The sequence below is a fragment of the Carcharhinus amblyrhynchos genome, chromosome 3 (assembly GCF_965287045.1).
Source record: "Carcharhinus amblyrhynchos chromosome 3, sCarAmb.v2.hapA, whole genome shotgun sequence".
Taxonomy (NCBI): Eukaryota; Metazoa; Chordata; class Chondrichthyes; order Carcharhiniformes; family Carcharhinidae; genus Carcharhinus; species Carcharhinus amblyrhynchos.
Window position 1 is genome coordinate 45,083,171 of NC_137326.1, and position 19,974 is coordinate 45,103,144.

At 40.6% G+C, this 19,974-nt stretch overlaps 1 protein-coding gene across 7 annotated transcripts in view; it reads right to left on the reverse strand.

Moving 5' to 3' along the window:
- Positions 1 to 19,974, reverse strand: part of LOC145339265 (contactin-4-like) — a 2,278,868-nt gene that overhangs the window by 171,703 nt on the left and 2,087,191 nt on the right. For all 7 annotated transcript variants that reach the window (XM_080183699.1, XM_080183724.1, XM_080183676.1 and 4 more), the window contains one exon: positions 8,648 to 8,806. In XM_080183699.1, coding sequence (XP_080039825.1) covers positions 8,648 to 8,806 — 159 coding nt within the window. The remainder of the gene's footprint in view (positions 1 to 8,647; positions 8,807 to 19,974) is intronic.

Here is a 19,974-nt window from a genome sequence, read left to right on the forward strand (position 1 = left end):
TGTAATATACAATGTGTCTTGTAACTTATGTTATCTTTGAAAGTCTGTGTACATTTGTAAATACATCGGTGGGGTAAAGGAGTAGTATATTGTAGTCAATCTTTTCATGTTTGATAAATGTTTTATTATTTTGCTAAAAGCTATTTGGCTGTCCTGTGACACTGTTCATTCACATTTCTAAACAAAAAATGAAAATTATGTTTTATTGAGCTAGGGTTCCATTCTGGGGCCTGACTGTCAAGTAGTAACAGTCTTATCTGGGATTGTACCACACTCTCTTGGAACTACATCGCTATTCCTTCACTGCTGTGGGATCAAGATCCTGGAACTTCCTTCCCAGCAGCACTATGGGTGCACCAGCAACACATGGACTCCAGCAATTCAAGGTTGTCCAGCAATCCATCTTCTCAAGGTTAACAAATGCTTGCCACTGACAACCACAACCCATGAAAGAATTTTTAAAAATTATTCAATAACATTTAAGAATGATGCTGCAGTAAGATGGCCTTTTTTTTTACCCCCAAGATTATAACTAACTAACTCAGTCATAAGATCAACAAATGAACCTTGGCAGGATTCTCCAGCCGCGCTTACCCCAAGGTTAGAAATTCCTGCCCGAACCTTTAAATATAGTCCACCAATTCTCTGCCTCGCCCGCTACTATGAGACGTTGGTGAGACGGGAGAATTTCAGCCCTCATCATTCTTGGATACGCTTCATTCAAATGGATCCTATATTAATGATCTATAGTTTATTCCACTGTAATCTTTTTCCAGCACCATCTATATTCCAGTATGTTTACTGAGGGCATGTATGATTTTGACTTCTCTTGAATTTAAAAGTTGGGCTGTGGAGCACAGAATTATCACAAGAAATAGATAAGATCCTCTGAAAAAATATCAAAGAGCTAATGCTGAGATAATGGAAACCAATAGCATTTCAGTGAAAGTCTCCACAAAACGCAGCCACTATCAGGCAACATGGTCTGAATTGGAGAAAACCCTAAATGATGTAAAACATCAATAGGATGATCAGATAGTTTTGCAAGTTAATTCTGGTGCCTGGAGCACATGCCAAGAAGCTATCACATGTCCTTATCACTGTGGGTATGTGAAGCATCAGCAGTCACTCGCTCGCAGCCCCTATCTGATGCTAATCTCCACCTGACTCAGGGCTCGGACTGCAAGAACTGATATTATAATTTTTGAGGGAAAAAAATGCAACAAGTCAGCACAAATACAAACATTACAACTGGACCATGGGAATACATGGGAAAAACTTTTGTCAGTGCTAACCTGATATAAAATGTGTTCTCCTTGTGCAATTTCAGTTATAATCATCTATGTAAAAATATAAGGGAACATTTGGAGCCACCTTCAGGTGCTATCACACCAAGAGGAATGAGTGTCAACATCACAAGCTATTCCAATGGCTACATCTGACACAACAAAAATTTGATAACTTTGAGGACTTTTGTTCCACACACCTGCCGGAATTTTTCAGCTGCTCTCGTCCCACCGCCGCTGTAAGCGAGGACAGAGAATTTGGTACTCAGCCAAAGATTCCACCCATTTTGTCTCTTCTAAAACATTATTGCAATGCAGTAAGTAACCAACAACTCAGAAACATTTGGTCCAACAGGATTATGCTCTACATGATCATCATCCCATTTCACATCACCCTGACAAAATATCCTCCTATTCTTTTTCCCAATGCACATAGAATCCTACAATGCAGAAGCAGGTTATTTGGTCCATCGAGTCTGCACCGACCACAATCCTACCCAGGCCCTATTCCCATAACCCCTTGCATTTATCCTAGTAAGTCCCCCAACACTAAGGGGAAATATAGCATGGCCAATCCATCTAAACTGCTCTTCTTTGGACTAACCTACACCTTTGCTTTTTGCCTCAACTACTCCATGTGGTAACAACTTCCACATTCTTACCAGTCTCTGGGTGAAGAATTTTATTCTGAGTTCCTTCCTGGACTTATTAATGACTATTTTATATTATTAAGGATAATACTTTTTTTGTATTTATAATCATGTACAAAACTCTCCCATATAATTTTCAATTTTGACTCAGTTCCCTTCTGCCAAAAACATTGATTCCCCATTGGAACACAGTTTCACAAGGGAAATCATCCTCCAATACTTTACTTAAGTGGTCATTCCTCCAATGTGAATCTAGCCAAAGGTCAGAATTTTCCCACCCCGTCCACCATGGGAATCATAGTGAGGGGGACCCGGATTATGCAAAGGTCCATTGATCTTGGGTGAGTTTTTTGGGTTTTGGGCAAGCAAGGCTGCAAAATCCCACGCAAAGAGTATTAATTCACTTCTGAACTGCAAGGAGCATCACAGACAATCAGATTCTCTCCTTGGCATTTCCCATACAGCTGATACAGGAATGTTGGGCTGTAAGGGTGTGGCGCGAAGGGTACGAGCTGTCAGCATGTAACAATTACAAGCAGGAACATGGCGACTTTTTCCCATACCATGAGCAGCAATGCTAACTGTAGTGCTGTTATTACCACTCTGGTTGAGATCAGGTAATTGAACCTTTTTTTAAATCGTAGACTTTTAAGTGTACAATATGCTCTCATTATTGATCCCCATCTGCACTGCCCAGGCTGTGAAAATATCCAGGCCAGCTACTGAAGGGTCTCCACCACTGTCAATAATACTTTTGACTATTCCTTTGATTTTTTTTTGTCCTGTAGCCACTGATTATCAGCTTCTGACAGCAATGCAACTAAATTGGTGCAGAAGAACACCTTCCCTCCATCGTAAGGTAAGAAGTGGGAATGTTTGCTGGATTGGGGATGTTTTCTGATGATTGTACAATAGTCAGCACCATTCATCATTTTTCAGATACAGAAGCTGTCCGTGCCCATATGAAGAAAGACCTGGACAGCAAGTTACATTCCCGCCACATAAATGCCAGGAAATGGCTATCTCCAACAACAGACACACAACTATTTGCCCTTAATATTCAATAAGTAGCATTACTGAATCTCCTACTATCACCAGCCTGGCTACAATTGACAAGAAACTGACCTTAACCAGCCATATAAATACAGTGGCTATGAGAGCAAGTCAGGAGCTAACAATTTTTGCACAGAGTAACTCATCCCCAGACTCCTCAAAGCATGTCCAGAATCTACAAGGCACAAGTCAGGAGTGTGAGAAAATACTCTCCACTTGCCTGGATGAATGCAACTCCAATAACACTCAAGAAGCTCAACATCATTCAGGTGAAAGTAGTACAATTGATTGGCAGCCTATCCACCATATTAAACATTCACTCCCCACATCACATGGTGCTGTGTGTACCATCTACAAAGATGTTCGACAGCAACACAATAAGGCTCCGTTAATAGCACCTTCCAAACAACAATCGCTATCACCTAGTAGGGCCAGGTGGTGTGCCCTTGCTGTTCAAGATAGTAGTGCTTATGGGTTTAGAAGGTGCTGTCTAATGAGGATTGGTGAATTTCTGTGGTGTATTTTGTAGATGGTATAGTTGTTGCCACTCTGTGCTGGTAATGGAGGGAGTGAATGCTTGTGGATGGGCTGCCAATCAAGTGAGCTGCTTTGTCCTGAATGGTGTTCGCTTCTTGAGTGTTGTTGGAGCTGCATTCACCGGGCATGTTAAGAGTATTCCATCATACTCCTGACTTGTGTCTTGTAAATAGTGGAGAGGCTCTGGCGAGTTAGGAGATGAGTTATTCATTGCAGGATTGCCAGCCTCTGACTTGATCTTGTAGCCACAGTATTTATATGGCTAAGCTGGCACATTTTCTGGTCAATGGTAGCTCCCCAGGATGATGATAGCGGGGATTCAGCAATGATAATGTCATTGAATGTCAAGAGATGATGGTTAGATTCTCTTTTGTTGGTGATGCATATTGCCTGACACTTGTGTGGCACAAATGTTACTTGTCATTTGTCAGTCAAGCCTGTATATTGTAAATGGCAACATATTCCCCCACCATCTCCCTGATAAGTCACCGGCATTGTGATCCTCCCAACGCGTCCTCCTTCCTGACCTCCAATATTCCGTTCCATTAGGATCCCTGCTACATAGCCCTTCTGTCATTGTCCCCACTCAGGCCTCACCCTCTTGGCACTGGCTTTGCCACATTGTCAGTGCCCAACTGGCACTGCCATGACATCTGGTGGCCACTGCCAGAGTGTCTAAAGGGCACCATCAGTGCACCAGGTGGGCACTGCCTAATGGACACCACCTGGAGGCTTCGATGGCCTCCAAGCCCAACATGTGCCAGATCTCCGCAGGTGGAGATTCTCACTATTGCTGTGCCGTGCCTGAAGGCTGGAGAATTCCATGCACTGGGTTTTGAATGGCTATGCATATTTAAACAGGCAGGGCCTAAACATGCTGCTGAACCGACTTTAAATATGCTAATGAACCTTGTAACCTATTTGGGTATGATCTGGTTCATGTGATTAGAAAGGGACTGAGAGAATTGCAAACTGTTTGGTACCGGGCACAAAACCGATTTTTAGGTCTATACACCCTTCTCTGGGATTGGTGCAATCTGTAGTAGGCACAGTGAGAATTGCCCCCAAACTCAGAAATTCACAAGCTACTTTCACCATTAATACAGCTGCAACAGTGTTGGTTATTTTGGAAGGAGAGTGCAAGCTCTAACTTACAGTTCCTTATGGAAAACTTATGTGAAACTGACCAATTAGTCCCATGACAGTATTCCAGTGTTTAAATCAAGTTAGTGTTTGGGTGGAATATGATAATGTATCTTCTTACTTGTCATTGGTAGAAGTAGGAGGGAACAATGTCTCCCTGATGGGAAGGAATTGGCTAAGAAAATATAGTTAATTTGGAATTGGCTAAGAAAACATAGTTCATTTGGGTCAAGTCATTTACAGCAGGGATCAGTAAGAATATATGTGACAATGACGAAATGATAAAATTAGGCATAACAAGGCTGAAGTCAAGATAAAGGACAATGTAGAGCTGACACTTAAGCAAACCTAGGCAAAGTTAGAAACAATAAATTAAAATTGGAATACAAAGGGTTAGCTTGTGAGAAAAGGTAACATAATGGAAGATGGTTTGGAGAAACCAGTAACATATGCTTCATGTCCTTGAACAAAATTAAATATTTACAAGATCCAATGTAGTGTTACTAAGTTCCACAAATACTTGCATGGTTGGAAATTCACCTATAATCATATTTGATTTAAAGAATGGAGTACCATCTTGAGTGGCAATCACAGTTTCAGACATGGGCCTTAATTCTGATGGCCCATTAGTAGAAAATTAAATATTGTAAGTCAACAGATCATGCTGATTTACACATACTTTCAAGATTATCCAATGAGTTACCTGCAAATTACTTCACATACACAAATGACATGTCAGAGTCTTCTAGGGAAATTAGTGAAGAAATTCATAAGGATGTGGTACTTGGTAAAGTTTACAATTACATCATGAATGGCTGGTTGAAAGAGTGAGATGATAAGACATTGCAAGACCATTTTATACGTAGAAATGAATTGAGTGTCAATCAAGAGAGTGTCATATGGAGCCTAAGAGCTGCTATCCCATCAATGTTTAGAGACAGATTGTTAGAGGAACCTCAGTTCAGAGTATGAAACCAGTATGAGTAAGTTGCGTTTAGTATCCAAAGGTAGATAGAGATATTGAAGAGTTGGTGAAAAGTTGTGAAGTGAATTTCATAAGAAATGAGCCAACCAAGATTCCTTCATTCCATGGTAAAACACAAGAAAACTGTGGGAATGAGTACTTTGACTTCTTTAAAGTGGAAGGGAAAGAGTACTTTGACTTCTTTAAAGTGGAAGGGAAAGAGTACTTTTTGTTTTGGTCAATAGCTATAGCAATGGATAAATGTTGGTCTCTGCCCAATACCACAAGTCTAAAACAATTGCATTTTGAGAAATTGTTTTGCAATATATGGGTTGTGTTGGTGAAAATAATGGTCACAGTTTACACCACAAGATTTTCAAATATTTCTGAGCATTAAATGGTGCTGCAGAAAGAAATGTAAAGATTGTAAAGATGCCTTTGCAGAGTTATTTGCTTCACGACAAGCTTGGCAGTAAATTCCATGTTTCTGTTTGACACAGAATAACCTCACAGTCTATAACAGGTTGCTCACCTACGAATTAATGCTCAAACACACTCCTAGGACAGAGTTTAATTTGCTTAAGCTTGACAAGCAAAAGAAGCAGAAGACAAAGAAAAGATGAATTATGACAAATGAGAGTTCAGCTTTGGTCAGGAGATCATGCTGACACGCTGTCAAGGTGATTAGGGAGACTATGTGATTGGAGCTGTTGTAAAAATACAAGGCACGTTCACAAATAAATGAAAATTGAAGAGGGACTCAATCAGTGTCATGTAAATCATTTGCTTGAAAGAGGAAATTGAACCGAGGAAGAACAGAAGAAATGTCCTGTAGACCAAATTCCACCTACAGCCCAAAGCTGAAAGTTTGCTACTATCACAGAATCAACTGGTAGAGCAAAGTGAGTCAGCATCTTTGATTAAGGCACATCAATGTTGCAGTTCCAACTATTAAATAGAGTAACAGGCTAAGTCATGTTCAGATTTGATACAGTTTGAGGGTAGAATCAAGTTAATGGAAATGTCTGGAGATCCCCAGACAGAAAGAGAAAGAAGCTAGATTGGTTAATTGCAAGTGTGTAGGTAGGAAGAAGAAAAAAACTGTTACTTTAATTGCTTCTGGTCAAATTATGATATTTTTGTTAAGCACGTACTGATGCCAAGTAAAAGATTTTTTACATGTAAAGCACTCTGGCAGAATCATTTATATATGTTTTGGTTCTGATTATCATAGAAACAAATAAACAATCCAATCTTTTAGATTACAGGCCTTGTTAATAGTTGTTTTGGTTGTACTGAATTCTGGGAAAACATACTATGCCATTTTGCATTCTAATGCATAAGCTTTTTTCAAGTGCGGAGGGAGTTTAAGTTTTTGTGAAAGTTGGGTAGTTTGTTGTACAGGCCACTCTGTTACCTCCTCGATTGGAGAGGTATAAACAAAGAACAAAGAACAAAGAACAACCCAGCACGGGAAACAGGCCCTTCGGCCCAACGAGCCCGCGCCGCCGCATCACCCTACACCTATTCTACCCTGCATGTCTACGAATGGAACCCCTGACTTAGCCAGATTCAGGGGAGAATAGTGTCAATTTGGTAAAACCAGTCAGCCTAAGAGCACATCTTTGGGGTGTGGGAGGAAACCGGAGCGCCCGGAGGAAACCCACGCAACCACAGGGAGAATGCGCGAACTCCCACAGACACAGGCCCAAATCCATGTATCTGCACAGCTAGCAGTGCTAGTCACCGAGCTGTTGCGGCGCCCGTCTACCGGTCCAGGATCAAGCACACACACCGACACGAAGTACTAGGCCACTCCCGGAACTTCCAAGAGCAGCCCACGCACGACCCACTGTGTGCATGCCCCTCGTTTGACACGAGGTGGACCTCCACCTGTGGAATAAAAAGACAAAAACGTTAATCTTACAAGCCTGCTTTTCCAGTGTCTCCCGAGGTTCTAACCTTATTTAATAGCCCCTACCATAACCCTCCATCCTCGTTTCACTCATGTGTCTATCTAACTGCATCTTAAACGAGTCCAACGTTCCTGCCTCCACCACCCTACTCGGTAGCGCGTTCCACACCCCCACAACTCTCTGCGTAAAGAACCTTCCTCTCACTTCCAAATTATACCTCTCCCCCCTCACCCTTAAATCATGACCTCTCGTGTTTGTGCCCAGTCTAGGGAGCAGTCTCTCACTATTAACTCTATCTATTCCCTTCAGTATCTTATATACCTCTATAAATAAGTCATCTCAAATAAGGCTCCCTGGCGTGAGTTGACATGTCAATCTGTGTGCAAGAAATATTTCTGTTCCAAAGCAATGCTTTAATTTGAGGCACAAAATAGCTTTAATTCCTTTCAGAACAAGAATGGATCAAGCCAAAATTAAAGCTAAACATTCCTCACACCAGTATATGGACCCATTTTGCCTTTATTCAGAGATCAGTGCACATAACAAAATATTCTGCAGTTCTGCTTTTATCTTCAACATATTGCTCGAGAATTAAAACCAAAGTGACAGAAACTAATTTTCAAAGATGTTGCATGACAGAGAATGTGACAAATATGGAAAATGGAAAAAGAAAGAAATTCAGAGTTGGTTTAACAATAAAGCCCAATCTATCGTCAAATGCCTGAGCTAGTACAATACTACAGACTCATTTAGATTTGTATGTATTAACATGTGCACTGGGAATATTACTTTCAAATGAACACATGGATCATTCGGCCTTTTTGAAAAATGGAGCGTGTGCAAAATAATCTGCTATTTGATATGTGAGATAGATGTTCAAGTTAGTGGATGAAGTTATTATAATGCCTGAAAAGTGGTTTCTGATTCACAAATTAAGTTAATTAACAAAAATTTTATTCCAAAGTCATGTGTATGCCACTAAGTCCATATTTTAACAAATAGCAAATCTGAAAATAAAAACGTTCAACTTCATTGGGAAATACACCCGTAACACTTTCATTTTCGCTTTGCCATTTCTGAACGCTACTCAGGATTTACCTGTTTTAAGAGCCTGCCAACCCACTGAAAAGGGAGTTCGTGCCTGCACAGTATACATGGAAATTGGGCTGTGATTGTCAATCCCAGGACTCCAGGAGAGTTGAGCTGTGGTATCTGTAATCTCCTCCACTATCACACCCCCTGGTGGACCTGGTGGAACTGAAATACAAGACAAAAAAACACATGAGAGGATGTCATATGATGGATAACAGGACACCAGCTGTTTAAAGCAAAGGACATTAGGTAGAACAGGAGTGAAAACCACCTCTTGGCTAACAGCAGACTGCAGGAGACTGAAGGTTTGGATAAGAAACAGCTGCTACGTTTGTTTTCCCAGACAAAAGAGAAAAAAACTTGAGCTGTAAGGAACAATATTGGGTAAATCTAAGCAGATGTGAGGCTTTTGATCTTAATACAGACTTTAAAAACTTCATTTTTTTGCACAACAATATGTATAAATAATAAAAATCAGATGTTTCAGATGTAAATTTAGTTTAGCCAGGATTTAAGTTGGTTATATTCATGTTGAAAGCATCTAAATCTCCTTGTTCATATAAGAGTGGATGCTATTAAACACAGAGGAATCAAAAATATGTAGGGAAGGAAATGTTTCATCTTATGGACATCATATAGGCAAAATCTGTTAAAGCCTAAACATGACTTGACATAATAACATTGCACTATGGAGGGAATTGAGAGTGATTGAGAAATTTGACACAAAGAATAATCCTGCCAAAATGGAGATATGGTAGAATTCAACAGATAGTAATTATACTATCGGGTGGGAGAAGGACATGTCTAACTTGGTTTGATTTTCAATCTCATCTTGTCAGAAGCTCAAGCCATTCAAGGAATTGTATTGAATTAGAAGAATTGGTGGATGAATCAACGACGTAGAAGTTAAATAATTGCTGCGAAAATGGGATGTATGAGACCCATTGGCTTTTTTCTGTCCTGTGTCCTCCATCAGTTCTGCCCCCTTGAAACAGATAAGCTATTCTGTTTACATTACTTGTATAAACCAAAGGATGGAATTTAGTTTTTGTGAAAAAAAAGTTTCAAAAAAATGCTGACAGTAAACAGATTATAACAACTGAACCTAATAGTATACAGATGGGTCCAGGTTCAGTGCATGACGCCGAAAGCTATTTTGACTTAAATGAAATGACACTGTATTAAGTACACTTATATCTGCCATAAATATTTCTACCAAACCATGATCTCAATATAATAAACCAACAGGGCAAATTTTAGCTCGGTTTACATTTGGGCTTCATATAATTTTACCTTTTTCTTCAATTGAACTACTGTCTATTAATAGCAGTAAGTAAGTTATGCGGCACTTGTTTGTTTTGATCTCCTATCATTACTTTAGTGGAAAATTGAAAAGGCATAAACATTTATTCTATTTATCTTTGGTTTTTGCTGATCTGCTGTTGGCTGTTATGAGAGGAGATTGAAAGAACTCCCACAGCAGTCCTTGCTAATGATTTAGCAAATGCACAAGACACTCAAATCTATTTTAATTCAATCCACTTACTGAGGTATGGTAAAAGTAAAAGGATTGATGTCTTGTTAATGAGAATTAAATGGCATCTTGGAAATAATTTGTATTTCACTGAACAGCTAAAACTCGATTCAGAATGAGGGGGTTGATCAGATTAGGAAGATATCGTAAATGGGGTTAAAAGTGAATATCATCGACTCAACTGATCCCTCACTTTGACAAGGATAAGTGCTGCTGCATTATGAATCAAGGCAAGAGACTTGGTACTCATGCTACATGTCAAAGAGTCTATTCGTGCAATCAAAACAGATTTCTTGGAGACTTGGCCTTGCAAATGCCCATGGTTTATTCACAGACATTGATAATTTATATCCACTTGTGTTAGCAAAATCAACCTCATGGGATTCAAGGGATCCCATTGCAGTCTGGATGTGCAATTGACTAAGGAACAGAAAACAGAGAGCGTGCTGAATGGTTGTTACTCATACTGATGCGAAGTATGCAGTGGCATCTCCCTGAAATTGTTGTTTGGACCACTGATCTTTTTGATATATAATAATGTCCTGAACTTTGGTTATGCAGGGTAAAATAGCAAACTTTGCCAATGATGCAAAACTCAGGAGTGTAGTGAACAGTGAGGAGGAAATAACACATGTCAAGGGGATACAGAAACATTAGTGAAAATGCAGATATATAACAAATTAATTTTAATGCAAATAAGTGTGAAGTGGTCGCAAGAATAAGGAGAAGCAGAATTAACTAAATGGTACAATTTTGATGGGGGTGCAGCAATAGAAATATCTGGTGGGTTGTGTTGTCATTAAAGCTGGCAGGTCAAGTTAGGAACGCTGTTATTAAGGTAGACTAGATCCTTGGCTTTACCAGAGATGCAAAAGCAAAGTGATTAAGCTAAATCTTAATGTTGGGATATTTGCTCCATTTTTGGGCGCCAAACTTCTGGAAGGAAATCCAGGCTGAAAGAGGATACAAATGAGATTTATTAGACTAGCACCAGGGATGAAAGGTTTGAGTGACATGCCAAGGTTAGAGAAGTTGGAGGTGTTCTGCCTTGAGATTTGAGAGGGTGTATTCAAAATCAGGAGGGATTTTGATAGACTAGTGAACAGTTTCCTGTAGCAAAAGGCTTGTTAACCAGAAGGTACAGATTTAACACAATTGTCAAATGAACTACCAGTGACATGAGGACAGAAAAAAACACACTGAGTTGTTATGATCTAGAATGTATGGCTTGAGAAGGTTCACAATCAGATTCAACAACAGCAATCACAAGAATTTGAATAACAACTTAAAAAGAAAATGAAAACTGCTGGACTATGGGAGAAGAGCAGGAGCATGGGAATAATTGGATTTTTTTTCAAACAACAGATACAATTTAATGGGCAGAATTGCCTCCATCTGTGCTCTGTCACTCATTGGTTATTATAGATATGGAATCTTGTTCTTTAAGAGGAGATTGTAATGCTGCAAAAGACAAATAATGCATTACAAAATCAGACGGAAAAGAAAAAAAATCTATGTTCTTGTATCACAAGACAATGCCACAAAGGCTTAACACTCATGACAGTGTCAATAATGCCTTACTCTGCAATCACGTTCAGACATGTATAACTCCTTGACTGCTGTTAGGAACAGCAATATCACATTGTTTAACATTATCACCAAGATCCAATTAGATGTTTACACATGAAGAGAGCAGTGTGAAAAATAACTTATTTTCCTTTGAAATGAAGCACGATAAATAAGTCAGCTCAGCTGCACGTATGAAATAACATTAAACTGTGGATTTCATGGTTGATTTCTCCAACATTGATATGTGGCCACATTTTATTTTGGTTGGCTTATTTTAAACGTACTACATTGAAAAATCAAATAAAGGCAATAGGCCCTATTGTCAGATATGTGCAGTTAGAGCTCAATACAATGTCCATACAAGTGATGTTTGGTTCTATTCTTAGTTGATATTTTGGTGCATGGTGCTTGCTAGCCCACTCAGAACTCTCTCATACAAGTGGGTCTATTTTTTTCATTTTACATCTTTACATTTTTCATCTTTTACTCTTTTACATATTTTACATTTTATCATTTTCATATTTAACAATCAAAATTGAAGATTTTAACAATGACAGCAGAGAGCATATGAAGATACTAGCATTACATGCTGAAGCACAAGCTGAAACATAATATAGTAACATATGAAGTGCAAGCATTCATTTTATATTTATAAACAGATTTTCTGATAATTAACTTTAGGTACATAAGTATTCTGTTTATTCACTTGGTTACTTATTTTGTGCCGATTAGGGCCGATTCTCCCAGTCGGCTGTGCTGCTCGAGTAACCTACCCACCATCCTTTACTGGAATGCAGGCCTGGCAGCAATCATTGCCTGTGGGAAAATAGCCGATGTGGTCCCATTGTCCAGCACTGCAGACTTGTGACCAGCAGATCGTCCCAATGTTGGGTCCCCCCCCACCACCCCCCACCACCCCCACCGCCCCCCACAAACCCCCCACCCCCCCCACCATCCCCCCACCAACCACCCTCCAAACCACCACCAACCACCCCCCCACCCCCCCAACACCCCCTCCACCAACCACCCCCCCAACCACCCCCCCACCACCACCACCCCCAACCACCCCCCCCCTCCACCCCACCCCCTCCACCCCACCCCCCACCACCGCCCCCCCCCCTCCACCCCACCCCCCACCAACTTTGAAAATAATTCCATCCTGTGGTCCCATATTTTCATTGATACTTAATCTCACATTTCTGTAAGAATGCATTCATAAGCAGGAAGGCCTCTGATCCCATAGTCAAACGATTAACATTCTATCTGGGTATGTCTTTAAAATGGAGGAGCCGCTTCCCAGGTTTGCATTGGTCTTTCCGACTGCGTGATCAGGTGTGCAGCAAGAGCACGAATGCAGATTTAGAATGCTGGAATCAGTGCAGCTCATTCCCAGACATGTGGGTTCAGTGTTGTGTGTGTTGTCATCAGAGCTTTCATTATTAGCTTTAATTACAAACCTAATCATAATCAGTCACAATCACAGCAATAGAAGATGAGACACAATTTAATCCTTGTTCTTATTCATACAAAGTGGAAAGGCTTGTTTTCTATTGTAACTGTAATTATATCACAATTATACAGTCAAATCATCGGTTTGCATTACGGTCATTTGGCTCTCAGACATTTTTTGAGAGAAAGCTTTTGGAAGTACGCACATCTTGCAAGATTTTTCTCCTTGTTTTCTCCAGCAGACCATATTGGTTCACTTCATTCACAGACAGAGAATGCTGGAGAACCAAAGCAAGTATTTTTTTAACTGCTTACCAAAACGTACTTGTGCTTACAAAATGCTGAGGAAAGTTATGAACATAATTGTTCTGATTCAATACTATTGAAGTCAGCAGCATTTTGGAATCTGTATTAACAAGTAATGTAAAATAAACAGGTAAAGATTTCTTGTGAAAGAAAACTCCAAAGTTCCTGCATTGAATTCCGTGACAGCACTTGAAGTAATTAATTCATGTCTTCCATCAAAAGTTGTAATGTTAAAATAACAATGAATATCATAGAAACCCTACAGTACAGAAAGAGGCCATTCAGCCCATCGAGTCTGCACCGAACACAATCCCACCCAGGCCCTACCCCCATATCCCCACATATTTTACCCACTAATCCACGCACCTACGGTCAATTTATCATAGCCAGTTAACCTAACTGGCACATCTTTGGACTGTGGGAGGAAACCGGAACAATCGAAGGAAACCCATGCAGACATGGGGAGAATGTGCAAACTCCACACAGACAGTGACCTGAGCCAGGAATTGAACCCAGGACCCGTGAAGCAGCAGTGCTAACAACTGTGCTACCGCGCCACCCAATGTCACCTCAAAAATTGCAACAAATGCTGGTTCTGTTGAATAGAATTCTGTAACAGCTTGTAAGAGACCTCAAGGTGTTGATAAAGCGTTTCCTTCAACTTGTGGCCCCTAACATAATGCAAATAGTCACTCTCAGCCAGTTCCTACTGTGTTAGAAAGCAGGCTGTAGCTGTGTATCAAGCACCCAAGTCATTAATTATCCAATATACAATTATATAAGAGATTTCAGATGGAACAAGATTCCATTTCAGGCAAAATTCAATCAATAGTCAGGGACTAGCTTCAACTATAGGGCAGAATTCTCCCCAAAAAAGTGTCATAACGGTGAGAATAATGGAGTGATCTGCGTTGGTTTCTCAAACGCATTATGCATCCACATTCAGTCGCTTTTTTGGGAGAATTGGGAGCTTCATGCCGGTACTGAGAGGGGCAGAGCCTAAATACCCCTTCAGAGCACATGGGCATCGTTTCACCCTGATCTCACAGTACTGTGGGAGACCCCCTCCCTGCCCAGTGGCTGTCCCAATGGTTCACTTGACATGCCCCCCATCATTATCCCTGACATGATCCAGCTCTGTATGAACCGCCCCCTCTGCATAACCCCCCATCACAAACCCCAACATGGCCCCCTATCATGACCCCTGACATTTTCCTCCATCATAGCTCCCCTACAAATTCAACACCCGCCCATCATAGTCCCCACTCAGGCCCTACTCCCTTGACAGTGCAACTAGCACAATGGTGATGCCCAACTGGCATTGCTGGGGTATCCAGTGGCAACCAGCAGTGTGCCAGGTGATATCTGCCAGTGTGTCAGGTGGGCCCTGCCAGGTGGGCACTGCCAAGATAGTGCAAGGTATGCCAGCTTGATGCCAGGAAGCACCAGGATGGTGTCAAGGTGGTGTGAGGATGATGCCAGGAGGTTGCTAAGGGTGTACCTGGGTGAAGAATGTTTCTTGCTGTGCTCTCAGTGCACTGGGGTGATCTTTAAAAATGGTGCCTGCATCACCAGGTGATTTGATGGTGGGGTGAGTGAATCAGAGGCTATCTACCAGCAATTCTATATGGTACCACTGCCTGCATTTTTTTCCCCAAGGTCCCGCACAACATGGCAGAAAAAAATGCCACTTTTGCCAATATCGGAGAAAATCTTGCCCAATGTCACTTAAATGTCAAATTGTAATAAAATGTATTAAAATTGTAGGAACTATTTGGAATTACTGCACAGTTCTATTATTATTAAGTTACTCATGTTCTTAGAATGGCTGTGGATACTTCCAAGGACCTTTTGTCTTATTATTTGGCTCACAAAATTAGACTATGAAGCTAATAAAGGAATTATTGTATAAATATAAAGGATTTCATTGCAAGTATTTTTGTTGCTCGGCATCAACTGTTTTGATGTAGTTTTGCCTCCAGCATGTCTATAAAAGCAATGCAAAATAACATTGCCCATCTGCCTCTGTATCCTCCTCTCTGCCAACCTGCAGATGAATAAAATGTCTGCAACAAATAGTTACATTTCAAATAAATGTGGGTGTTTTCATTATGCGCCCATGCATCCCTTCAGCGACATTGAAAGAGATTCTTCATTGAAGCTCAAAGTATACTGGCAGAGAGTAATGGCAGTAACCTGATATGTCCTTTCAGTTCCCTGTCTGTCAGTTTGATTTAATATGTAGTATTTTTCTCTTATTCTCTCTCTAAACAATTGCGTGCAGAGACTGCTTTGAAAGCAACATTATATAATATTAGGGATATTTGTAGATAACAGCTGTCAGCACTACTTGACATCAGCAACTGACATCATTTGGAAAACTTAAATTTACAAGCCTATTCCACGCCAGTTGTGGCAAGTTATAAGCATTTTATTCATTACTGTTTTGATTAAAACCTTACGCGGAACAACGTTTAAAAAAGTCATCTGTTTTTATTCCACTCGGGAATATATGAAAAGAGAAATATTTCAGGTTAGACTTGATGTTTTTGCTTCATATCAATGAAGAGACCAGGGAGAGACCAGCCATGATCTGACAAAATGGTGGAGTGGCCTCAAAGGGCTGAATTATCTGCTTCTGCTCCAACAAGAGGTGGAAACAGAAGGTGACCATGTGGTCTACGGGGCTTACTGGTCTTAAAATGTGGGGACCAGACACTGTGGACTCCGAGGGGGAGCAAGGGGTTAAGTACGCTTTTTAACTTTCCTCCAGAATAGAGAAGGGGACCTTTCAAGAGACGTGCGGGAAGTGGGGGCCCTCATGCTGGGGGGAAGGGCATTACCTCAGGGGCTTCTCCCCAGGATAGGGATTGCATGGTTGAACTTCTTCACATTGCTGTAAAAAAGTTACAAATCACTCTTAGCTTGGAAGTTTCAGGCACCTTACTGGTAATATTATACGTTTCTGTCTGTTTTATGCAAGAACTTTGTAATCTCCAGTACATATTGAAATCCAAGCACCTTGAACATCTGGAAGCCTTCTAAGTTATAGCAGCACTTCATTCAGAAGCAGGGATTGCCCTTGGCAAATCAATGGCAGATGCAATATAATTTGGAAAAATGTGAGGTTATTCACTTTGGAAGCAAAAACAAGAAGGCAGATTACTACCTGAATGGGTGTAAATTGGGAGAGGGGAGTATGCAGCGGGATTGGGGTGTTCTTGTGCAAATGTCACTGAAGGTGAGCATGCAGGTGTAGCAGGTGGTTAAAAAAGGCAAATGGCATGTTGGCCTTCATTGCGAGAGGTTTTGAGTATAGGAGCAGGGATGTGTTGTTGCAATTATATAGGGCCTTGGTGAGGCGACACCTAGAGTATTGTGTTCAGTTTTGGTCTCCTTTTCTGACGAAGGATGTTCTTGCTCTCGAGGGAATGCAGAAAATGTTTACCAGGCTAATTCCAGAGATGGCGGGACTGATGTATGAGGAGAGATTGACTTGGTTAGGATTGTTTTCGCTGGAGTTCAGACGAATGAGGGGGGTGGAATCTCATAGAGTTATAAAATTTTAACAGGACTAGAAAGGTAGATGCAGAGAGGATATTCCCGATGGTGGGGGTTTCCAGAATCAGGGGTCACGGTCTGAGGTTTCAGGGTAGACCATTTAGGATGGAGTTCAGGAGACATTTCTTCACCAAAAGCATGGTGAGCCTGTGAATTCATTACCACAGGAAGTAGCTGATGCCAAAACTTTGAGTATGTTCAAGAGGCAGCTGGATATGGCCCTTGGGGCGAATGGGCTCAAAGGTTATGGGGAAAAAGCAGGATTAGGCTATTGAGTTGGATGATCAGCCATGATTGTAGAGAATGGCGGAGCAGGCTCAAAGGGACAAATGGCCTTCTCCTATCTTTTATGCTTCTATGTTTCTATGAGCCCCTGCTGCTGCCTGACTTATTTGAACTGCCTTGATTGACAGGAGCTTGCAATTTCATGAAAACCATTGGGGCATGTTTACACAATCATTTTCTACTCCGTTATTCTTAGGAGACTGTTTGATTGACAGCTCCAGGGGCGATCCAACAGGAGATTAGCCTAGTTTACACAAGGAACCGATGGTCCATTTGCTGCTAAAAGCTTTTTTGACTGACTGTTCCAGGGTACATCAAAGACTTAATTGTTGAAACAATCAGTTTGTGCTCCATTAAGCCTGAAGTGCTTCCTCTTTTTGCCATAGGTGCTCTGTCTTGCCCCAGTTATTTAAGTCTGAGATTTTCTTTGCAGTCTCTGAACCTTCCGAAAAAGCAGTAATGTTTTTTAATACTGCATCCTTTTAAAACAGTGGCTGTATTTTGTTGCCAGCAAAACCAGGGCACTTTTTTTAAACTGCTTTTTTCTCCTAATGGTTCTTTCTTCATCTCTGCCAAGCTTCCAAAAAAGACATCTATCTATCCATGACATTAATCTTTGGGCTATGGCTTCACTTCAACATCTTAGGAATGGGCTGCTTGCCTGGATAGTTGTAACGCCCTCATCACATAAGCATTGCCACAATTCAGGCAAGGGTCCCTCAACGAGGGACTGGTAGTGCTGGACTGTTAAGTCAATGTCCTGGCAGGAAATGGGGTGTGGTGAGAAACGTGCAATGTACGGGTTAAAAAATTGGCGATGCTGTCGTATTAGGCTGATGGTCTCGTGGCCTTTCACTTCTGGGTAAGTTTGGAGGGGCCCACAATCGTAAACCTAAAACTTGATGTCAGAGCACAGTGTTAATGGCACCCTTCTCAGACTGTAGCAGAATATCTTACCTGAAAATTTGAAAGAAAATGATTATCCAAAGGAAGATATTTGTAAACCAAGCAATGTCATGTGTATAGCATTTGGTGAAATGAGTTTCAACAGCTCGGAATAACCAAAATTATAGGGGTATTTAAAGGAAAAGTCATTAACTGCATGTTCTATGTCACTGAAACAGAAAGTTTTGCTATTCTGGGGTTAGGTAGTTGTCAAGAACTGGAGCTGACTTCTGTAAACTCTGACTTAAAGGAAGCAGCGCTAAGGGTGATGACACCCATTGAATCAGTAGCAAGAAAAAAAATGAACCCAGAATGTCTGGTGAGATGGTTAGATTCTTTGAAGATTTTAAGTGTCTTGTCACCTTGATTCAGAGAAGCAACCAATTTTTTTTTATCCCTGATGTAAAAGAGAGTTAAAAATAAAATTAAAGCAAAATATTGTGATCACTGGAAATCTGAAATAAAAACAGAAAATGGAGGAAAATCTCAGAAATCTGGTAGCATTTGTGGAGAGAAAGATAGAGGAGCTCTGAAGAAGAGTCATACGGACTCAAAAGGTGAACCCTGTTTATATTTCCAGAGATGCTGCCCAGACCTGCTGAGCTAAAAGAAAAGTTTGAATGAGAGTTTGAAGAGATGGAAGAAAATAGATTGTTACAGTCACAGAACCTACAAATTGGTTAAATTCCATCATTGTTTAAAGAGAAACTAAATGGATGGCTATAAATTTACCTAGATCCCAAAGGTTTTAGTCATAAAGCCATAAAGAAGAACTGCTACACTACTCCAACACTGGAAGAGATCCTGGCAGGACTGGCAATAGCTAAGGTTTTCATAAAAGCTGATATATGAAATGGCTGCTGGAATATGAAGCTTAATGAGAAAACAACACAACCTTTGGATTGTGCAAGTTCCCACGTCTACCTTTTGGCCTTGAAGTGAGCTAGGATGAGTTCCAGCAGAAAGTAAACAAAACCTATAAGGGATGCAAAAGAGCAGATGATTTCCAAATCTATGGTGCAAACATGGAATGCCTACCATCTACATAAAGCCATGAAGAGAATCATGAAAGCTTGAATCAAGGTAAACACAGACAAAATCATCATTAAGATACACAATGCCACTTCTTCGGAATGGCATACACACTTCATGGAGTCAGGTCGAATCCTGAAAAAGTCACAGCTATTTTTGAGATGGTAGATCTATGGGGCAGCCAAGAACTGAGAACTTACCCTGACTTGATCCAATGCACAGATTTTTTCATATTTCACATGCTAGAACACACAGCAAATCTGATGAGGGAAGATATTGAGTATCAATAGTCATATGAAAAGAGTTTCAACCAAATCAAGCTGTAGTATGTAAGAAGTCTGTCATCTACAATAGAAGAAAACCTATTGTTCTTCACATAGATGCTTCTTTTAAAAGGACTGAGAGCTTTGATGTTGTGAACCATGACTCATAGAAAACTTGGCCTGACCCCATAAAAAGTACAGCCATCATCGCATATTGACTATTCATGGACATGCTACCTGCCATATCCCAATATTCAAGAGTAGTGCTCTGCCTTACTGTGAGTCTGTACTCAGGAAAAAATAAGCTAATTTATGCTGGGGAAAAAGTGCCTGTTGCTCTGATTAGTTTCACCCTGCTATTCATTCTAAAATGGTCAAACTGACAAATG